General features: G+C 38.8%; 1 protein-coding gene across 3 annotated transcripts; it reads right to left on the bottom strand.

Annotated features, from left to right (window-relative positions):
- Positions 1-2,350: 2,350 nt before the first annotated feature.
- Positions 2,351-9,021, bottom strand: syncrip (synaptotagmin binding, cytoplasmic RNA interacting protein). Of its 3 annotated transcripts, XM_015385177.1 has the most exons (12): positions 8,867-9,021; positions 7,184-7,343; positions 6,455-6,573; positions 6,118-6,225; positions 5,833-5,946; positions 5,405-5,581; positions 5,081-5,216; positions 4,301-4,506; positions 4,034-4,183; positions 3,827-3,948; positions 3,352-3,671; positions 2,376-2,602 (listed from the first exon to the last, which is right to left on the bottom strand). In XM_015385177.1, exons 2-12 carry the CDS (start codon positions 7,329-7,331, stop codon positions 2,574-2,576), a joined length of 1,629 nt encoding a protein of 542 aa, XP_015240663.1. In that variant the 5' UTR covers positions 7,332-7,343; positions 8,867-9,021; the 3' UTR covers positions 2,376-2,573. The 3 variants fall into 3 exon arrangements, with proteins under 3 accessions (XP_015240662.1, XP_015240663.1, XP_015240664.1); XM_015385176.1 differs by lacking the exon at positions 8,867-9,021 and having other exon boundaries at positions 2,351-2,602; XM_015385178.1 differs by lacking the exon at positions 7,184-7,343 and having other exon boundaries at positions 8,867-9,010.
- Positions 9,022-9,253: the final 232 nt, after the last annotated feature.

The raw sequence follows: 9,253 nt of genomic DNA, 5'->3' as shown, positions 1-9,253 counted from the left end.
AGCCTCCCAGATCTCCAGATGGACTGGAAATATCAAAAAAGTACTCCAGAGTGTTGTTCAGCATGGGGGGGGGGGAGTAGAAAATGAAGGCTAATCATGTTTTGGGTGTACTCTATATAAGCTACTGGAACCAGAATTTCCCTTAAGGAGTCCAAAGAGATAAAGTTGAGTCTAATTTGAATTTACCTCCCATAATACAAATGCCTGCACTTCCAAAATATTTAAATTCTTACATAAAAATCTTCAAATTTAAACCCATTTAAAATTTACATATAAATTTATGAAACAAGCACTTTGTCTAAATTGTCATAGAACAGGGTTTATACATGAATGAGTAACTTTTATTTAATGCTTTTTAATGCTCTTAGAAATAATCTTGATAACAAATACCCATGAGATATGTGTGTATATATATATATATATATATATATATGACCGCAAAATCCTTCATCTTCACCGTGGACAGGCTGCAGCCATGTCCCGAGTTCGTTTTCCCGCCACTTAGGTTCAAATTTGCATTATCCCCCCCCATTCTCTAGCCTTTTCTCCGCCTCAAGCTTCTTTTCTGAATCATTTTAATGCCACCATTTTCAAATTTAGTGAATTTTAATGCCAATTAAGGCCTTAACTTAAAAAATAATCATTTAATGACTTTTAATGACCAGCAGAAACCCTGTAGAATTTAGTGATTTTGAACTATTTGAAGCCACGTTGCCTGAATCCACTTGATGCCCATCTCCAGTGGTCATTTACACCCAAGACAAAGAAACTTAAAACCACCACATTGATCTCAGAAAATTTTTGATTAACCAGATAACCAGTGCGGTTTTAAGATTGAATTCAAGTTGGAGTACCCAGAGAGTACCTACGTGTCTACACATGGCAGTTGTGCTACCAAAACATTAGCTGAAGTCGTTGCTTGTCAAACAAAAAAAGACCATTTGTACTATAAACTCTTTTCTTTGCCCATAATTTAAGCTGGCTTCCAAAAATTTTAAACATTAGTTACCCAAAGAGTAGGACACAGATAGAAATCAAAAACTTTATTACAAAAATAAGTTACACTCACCTCCATTTTACAGTATAAAACAATTTATTTGCAGGAATGCAAAAAATGTTGTTGGCCACCAACAATAGTTTAAAACTGCTAACATTTTTTTTTTCCAAAAGGTGGTTGTTATGCTTTTTTTACTGAGGGAGTTAACTGTATAGAAAACTGGGATTGACAAACAGTTTCCTTTATGCTATTACTTGGAAACGATTAATTCACTGCAGTATCCCTTCTACCACTGCGGGTCTGCGATCCCTTCCAGTCATGACAGCTGAAGAAGTTAGGCACACATGCTCATCGACTGGAAAATATGGCAATTCAGTCATCCTTCCGAACCAACCCTCGAGATCTTCTACACGGATGCCGTCTTATGACGTAGGAAGGGACCAGTCAGGGTGATCATGATTTAACAAGATGGTTTTCACTCCGTTTGTTGACATTATTCTGATGTTTGAAAATGTATTTCATGAATATAAAAAACCAACCCTGCAAGATAAAACAGTGGCACAAAAGGGAAACTGCAGGGCCTTATTTTTGTATTTTTTTTTTCCTGATCAAAGGCATATGGATGCCTTTGACGCTTAGCCTTTACAAAAACGTAACATTTTCCGAAAAACTATACAACCAGTAACTACATACTCTGAAGAAGCAAGGCAGCTAATTCAGTTCAAAATAGGATAAAAGCAGGGCTCGTTCAGACTCATCATATGAGATTGTTTTGCATGCCCAGCTTGACTGTTTACAGCCTGCAGAGCTGCAGCTAAAAGGAGTAGATTAAATTAAGTACGTCGTTTTAGGGCTGCAGCTCTAGTGCATATTTTGTTGGAAAACAAGCCCTGCTTTCATCTATATAGTTTCCCTATTTACAGTACAGGCCGGGTAGTTTAGTCCTCTGTACTGAGGTAGTCAACCAACCCTTAAAGACCAGTTCTGAAAAGAACCACTTTCCTGGAATGCCTGACCTATCCATGCCAGGTGGGTACACCCTAAAACCCTGCAAATGTTCTATTTCAAACATCCAGATCAAACAATAACAAGAATATTTCCACAATAAAAATTGCGATTAGCACAAAAATATACAATAGTATCAAGCTCCTTTGAGCCACTTCAAACCTAACAACTTAAAAAGTGCAATTTCTTCAATAATTATTTTTTTCTTTTAATGGCATGTTTAGGGACAGGGAAGGGGTAGATTGTAAGGGCAATTCATCCAGCCCTGAGAACCAGGGCAAAAAAAAAAGAAAAAAAAAAAGGGAGTCCTAACAAAAAGGCTTTGATGGGTATATTCAGAGTATTCTGATTATTATCTTGTTTTTTTTTTTTTTTTTTTTTTTTTTTTTTGCTTTTTTAAGGGTGGCAGTTCATGGAGACACGGAGCAGTAATAAAAATGGGTGGAGGGGAGATGTTTCTTCTTCTGTAAGGCTGGAATTTCACTGAACCTTTTTCTTGCTGTTGTCTTTCAACATCCATTGCAGCTTATGGTGTAAACCCACACATCGAGTCAGTCTTCACTGTGACAGGTCAGGAACGCCCTCGGCCCCGCTTCCCCGCTGGAATTAAAAAAATAATAAGTCAGACAAAACACTTTATTTTTCTCAATTAATAGTCTTATTTCGCCACAGATGATGTCAGGGGGACTAATCATTTTTAATGATTTTCCGGGAGAAACCTACATGAACCCTTATGATCAAAATACCTAAAATCAAATATTAGGAGTTTTGAGGCTTTCCATTATCTCTCTGTGCAATGCAGAGATGCTAATAGGGGTTCTTATAACGTATAGAATAAATTTCAATAATCTTATCTTGCCTTCCTATAAAAAATAAAATCCTGATGTTATCCATAAAGCTTTCCTGTTGTCTTCTATTCGCTTAGACTCACTTTAACATTTTTAACTGAGTTTAAAGTTTGTCTAAACAGTAATTAGTCTCATTTTAATAATAAAAAGCCTACAGGGAAGCTCTCCAGATGGACCAAACAGGTCTTAAAAAGCCAAGTTAAAGCTTTTTCAGGGTTCTTCTTTTAAACAACTTGTCATCATTGTGATTATTCCTTATTTAAATTAATTACACACCAAGGAGTTTTCTTTAATTTTGCACTTTATTTGTTTAAGCGAGTCAGAGAATTAAAATTTTATCAGTCTCCTGTAGTGCTTCATTAAAAGGTCATCTATCCAAATGACAGATGTTTCTGTGAAATATTTTCCATGTTTAAAATTCCAGCTATAGATTTTATCACAGAGATGTTCTATATATAATAGATTGGAAAACATTCGTACCATTTCAAACCTCTGGTTTACCTCTGATTGTTCCGAGGCCTCCGCGCTGAGTGAAGCCCACTCGGCCCCTCGGTGTGATTACACCGCGGCCTCTGGTCTGACTGGCACCTCCACGGACTCCTCTGGCCCCTCGTCCTCGCAGAGACCCTTGGAAGTCGTCATAACCATAACCGTAGGGGTCCTCGTAGCCCCCCCGGTAGTTGTGGTAATCATATCCATAGTAATCGTAATAGTCTTCATAGCCGTAGTAATCATAGGAATAACCGCCCCTTCCACCTCTTCCTCGGCCTCTTGTGGGTGGCGGCATGTGAGGAGGCCCATAATAGTAGTATTCATCATACCTAGAAAGAAATGTATAGATTCCAACTTAGAGTGATGATTTAGTGATTTATATTAATTTTGTATGAAGCAGTTTAGAGGGAATAAAACTGCCTCTCACTTGATCTGTTAATTACATGTTGCCAAACCTAGCCTGAGTAGCTTTGTTCCTGCTTACATTTGTGTTTTGGCAGCTTGTCTCTGGGCTTTGCGTTCTTTCCTCTTCTGGTCAGGGGGCTTGGCAAAGACTATTTCAATGTGCTCTCCTTCCAGTTCTTTACCATTGAGCTCAGTTAAAGCCTACAAAAGCAAAAATACTTTATTTTTTAAAAACATCCTGTGGCGACATGTCAAATACATGAATAATTGTAGAATTCTTTCAAACCTTCAAAGCACCGTCTCTTTCTTCAAAGTGGATGAAGGCGTAGTCTTTCAATTTTTTCACTCTCTCCAGCTTCCCAAACTGACTAAATGTTTTCTCAAGCGCCTCCTCTGTAACAGTGGTAGCTAGATTCCTCACGAAAAGCACCTTGACCTAAAGAAATACGGGTTTATTTCAATTTAACAGAAGATGGGCCACTTCAAATCCAAGAGACAATATAAACTTCAATATGGCCGTTTCCTTCTTTAGATCAGAGGCTACGTTACTTACCTTAGCCATGACTTCAGGGTCTGGGTCCTCAATGGGATCGGCCCATTCCACCGTAACCACGTTTCCCCACACCTTGACCTTTCCGCTCATGAGTCTGCGCCGAGCCTGAGCTGCCGTCTTGTGGTCTTCATACTCCAGGAAGCAAAAGCCTCGGTTCTTCTTCTTGTCATCTGGCTGGTGGTATAATATGACATCATTTAGACCTTCTGTAGAGACAAAAACAAAGAAGAGAAAAGCTGTGAGTATTTTCCCCCACACACACACAATTTATTACACATCAAGTCAACAACAGATGAACATTTTCCAACATTTTTAATGGTAGATTATAATTCAAGGTTTAATTTTTCATTAAAAATGAAAATCACTTAAAATATCCAAGACTGAAAGTCAAAATTAACACAAAGGAAAGCCAGGTAAGACAGCTTTGGTGTTTTGTTTTGTACATATCAGACTTCACCAAGTTCATTAAGGGCCTACCGCAGCTTTATTGATTGACTTTATTGATCTCTACCAATTATTTATAAATGAAACTTCGATTTACAAAGAGCACACTGCTCTGGTATCCCATCTTTAATTTAGCCGTTTTTGCCACCTAGAGAGAACATATCCCTCTACTTAATGACATGTTGTGCTTTTTTTAGGCTTTTAAAGGCCAATTAGTTGCTGTGAAGGGCTTTATTTGACCTAAAGGGCCACAAGTTTGATATATGTGCTGTAAAAGCTGCACTCACTAAACGTAAAAAAAAAAACTGAAAAAGGGCTGACAAGTCAGAGACTCACCTGTAACTTTAGCAAATTCTTCGACAATCTGCTCTTTTGTTTTACTCTTGGGGATGGAGCCAACAAAGAGTCTATTATTGGCCACAGAAATGCATACGCCGATGTGTTTACCCGGTCGAATTTCATTGTTGTTGCACTGTGGATATTTGAAGAACAGTTTTAGATTAAAATCTCAAATAAAATGAAAAAGTCAAAACTATTTTTCCATCTTATATCAGCATCCATCCTCTACATGTAGAAGTAAAATACTAGCGTAGCAAATGCTACACCAGGTTCCCTCCGTCAGTGTAAAAAAGCTTCATAATTGCAGTGAAGCATGCATACCAATTTGACAGCTTGTTGTGCAGACTCTTTTGTGCAGTAAGTCACAAAAGCATAGCCTCTGTTGAGACCACTTAGAGGATCCATCATCAGGCGGAGGTCCCAGATGGTGCCGGCTTTCTCAAACAGCGGAACCAGCTCATCCTCAAACAGGTCTCTGGGAATCTTCCCAACAAATATCTGTAAGGTAGATAAAAAAATAAAAATAATAATCATGAAAATTGTTTAAAAAATGTGAAGAAACAAAGCAATGGGTGAAACTTGGGGGAAGGTGTCTCGTCAGCTCTTAGCGGTAAGCTATCACTGTAACCTTGGTTACTACAGCAGACAACAAAGCTTCATCATTTGGACACCAAGACCTTAAGCAACATTAGATAAGCCTTAAAAAGAAGGAACCAACAAAGCAGTAAAGTGAAGTGAGGGTTGCATACCTCTGTACCGATGGTGGGTTGTGTTCCAGAATGGGCAGCCTCTGGTGGAGGTCCCCCATACTTCCTTTGTCCCGTTGTCACATCAAGCGTGTAGCCAGTTCGATCCAGCAGAGCCTAAAACCAAAGAACAAAACTCAGCTTTAATAATAACTTCATACATGTGAAATAAAAATGTAAAAATTCTATTTATCGTTGTAAGATAAAAATTAAACACCATATAGCTGTTAGCCACTGTTAAAAGCAGACAAACTCCTCCACAAATTAATAATTTGGATGGTTTCTCACTTTGATTTTGGCTTCATCTGGTCCTTTGTTGGTGTCCGACACTTTGGTCCCTTGTTTCTCTCTTTGTCTGTATGTCTTCATCACGCCACAAAGAAAGGCACTTTTGTTCTGTAAAAAATACAAAAGAAAAAAAAAAACAACTCAGAATGAAGAGATTGCAGATCACATCAGCCAATGTCATCAAAACCTCATTCAATGCAACTGTTATGGTTAACATTCATAGAATATATATTCTAGATTGGATATTTTAATGATAAAACAGTGAAACTTGTGCAACAGATGTGCATAAAGAAACCCACTTCTCTTTCATGATAATTCAGTTATTAGTAAGGCATACCTGAACATGTGAGAGGTCGCTGTCCTTGAATTGTAAAAGGACTTGGAGAGCACCTTCTTCGTTGAACTCTTTCAGAGCCTCGATTGCTCGGTCATCTAAATCACTGTGTGACACCAAACCTGCAGGATGGGCGAAAGAGAAAAGTGCTACCAAAAACGTGAAACATATGAAAAGAACGCTGTGTGCAAAGTTTTTCCACATCAGCTCCTGAGAAGCATTCAAGTAAATAATTACTTTAACTTAAAGGGGATTTGAAGTGGTGGACAAGCCTGCATTTATGTTGTAATCATCACAGTTCATAAGAAATAATCACAACACATGCAAAGTGCATTCCAGTACCACCCTGATTCCAAATTCAGCCCCATCTGGCCAAGACCAGCGGTTTCTTTCTAGATATGACAATTCCCTCCCCTAAACAAAATTGTCTGAAGTAAAAGTGGCCCAAAAAAGTTCAACGTAGAAACTTAATTGCCAGTCCGGGTGAGGTCATCCAAAAACTTGGGAGAAAAAGATCAAGGCGCCATGTTGGGGATATCCAATCACACAGATGGTGTATAATTAAATATTTTGAAGCACTGCAGTACCCATTTTGGTTGGAAACCACAAAAAGTTGCTTCAGGATCCCAATTCCCCATCCCCCACTCAGAAAGGTGATAAAATAACAGCACATGCATGAATTTATACAAAGAATTGCATATTAAATATGCAAGTGTATTCATAATGCCTTACCTGCTATGTAAATTTCATCTAGTTTTTCAGCAACTTTCTGTGGTAAACCAGCTTCTAATAAAGTCTGGAAGTGCTCAGAATGGGTAACTGCAGCAGAGGTGTCCATTGGCTCTTCTGGACCATTTCCATTTATATGTTCTGTGGCCATGTCTCCAGAAATCTGTATAAATGCAATGAGCCAAATTAATCCTGGGTCAAGGGCAAGACTTTGGATGTGTTAAAGCCTCAGATTTGTCAGCAATGTCATCTTAGAAACACACGAATACAAACAAATGATGTCATCCTCGGATATGGAAAAAATGTACAAGTGTGTCCAATATATAAATGGGACAGTGCATTGTGAAAGAAGCTGCGGTTTTTGCAATCCTTTAGTGGCAACAAACTTTACATCTTGATATTATAATGGCAGCTTCCAGCTTGGAAGGAGCCCCAAATCATTAAGGCAAGACAGACAATACATGTCATTTTATTTAAACAAAAAACTTAAAACAAATAAAACAAAAACACTGGTAGTTTTAAGGTTGGTTTAAAAGAAAATGGTGGAGGAGCTTTGTTATTAGCTTAAAATAAAAAAATCAGACATTAAAGTTTTACCATCTTAGCTTCTTACATCCAGAATTGCTGCTAAACTAACAGTTAACCACCTTCTCACCACTTCCTTCAGCTGATAAACGCGTTCAGACAAGATGCCCTGGCTTCCGGTTGCTGACCATTAAGAAAAAATGTCTTAATGTGTTTGGGGCACACCGTGAATGCTTAAAATGTACCTAAATGAAGCTTATTTTACGGTAGTAAACGGATAACCCTTTCAGATAAGATCAAACTGCCCCCTTCACATTTCAGCAGCAAGCTAAGCTAATTCTTTTCGGGGCTAAGCTTTTTCTCTGCTAGTACTAGCTTGAAATCTAATTACTTCAAACGTCTGCTGGTCAGTCTCCCAAACACGTGTTGTCTGTGGTTAAAACATTACTGCTGAAGAAAAGTGTACGTTTTATTCTACAAATACAACAAAGTCAACAAATTTCAAAGCGCAAATTGCACGGTTTATTTTATATTTTTCTGGTTTATTTCCGTTTGAGGTTATGATGTTATGACACATACGATACCGTTAGCAGGCTAGCCGGCTAGCGCGCAAAGCTAACTCCGGAGCATTTCTGGGACAATAACACGGCGCTCGTGTCTGCTTTTTCAGCGGAAAGTGCGGCTGCTGATTAAATAAACCTAATACATCGGTAAAAGTACAATTGTAAGGCAGTTTTTAATATATTTTGTACACATATCGGGCTTCCTTATTGAGCTATATTAGCATAAATTGACAATGAGCATGTCAGATCCATGATCTGTCAAAATGAGCTAGCTGACGCTAGCATGCTAACTCGCACGGTGTGTGAGGCCATTGTTAGAGCGTCATTTCTGGGTACAAACTTACTAAATAATAAAGCAAGCTTTTTACATTTAAAGTGTTTTAACGGGACCTTAAAGGCTAAGCGTTTAGCTCATCGGATGCGTGGTTAGTCAACGTGCCGCCACATAGGAAGAGTCCATTTTCAAAAAGCCGGTCTGGACAACTCGTTCCCAACCACCACCAGTTTCCACATTGTTTGAAACAGCGCCGCACGATTCGGGGGGTTTAGCACTAAATAAAACATCGCTGACAAGACAGTTGAGAAGCATTCGCCCTACCTGCCACTGGCACACCAATGTGTGTGGTGCTGATTGTATAGGAAGATAAAAGTGATATTTAAAAGACGGAAAAAGTGTAAAACTCCCGGCACTGATCCGACTTCAGTCATTCACTCTTGATGATGTAAAATGGCTGCCACGTTCACGCCTCGAGTTTTGTCTCGTCGATGGGGTTTCTTGGACAGCCCTGCACGGGCTTGCCTTGTAGAGCGGCGGGTCATCCGCAGCCTCATCCAACACAATTACCGCGTGGACAGCAGACACGTTCCCTCCAAACAACAGCGCATTCAGACATGTTGTTCTATTACTGAGCAGACCTGCTACAGTTAAACAAAAAAATAAACACAAACGGATTAACTATTGACATCAAATAAAGAATTGAAATTG

Source organism: Cyprinodon variegatus, unplaced genomic scaffold, assembly GCF_000732505.1.
Source record: "Cyprinodon variegatus isolate N-32 unplaced genomic scaffold, C_variegatus-1.0 Scaffold332, whole genome shotgun sequence".
In the NCBI taxonomy this organism is placed as follows: domain Eukaryota; kingdom Metazoa; phylum Chordata; class Actinopteri; order Cyprinodontiformes; family Cyprinodontidae; genus Cyprinodon; species Cyprinodon variegatus.
Note: the sequence above shows the minus strand (reverse complement) of the source record. Positions and strands in the feature narration are given on the sequence as shown.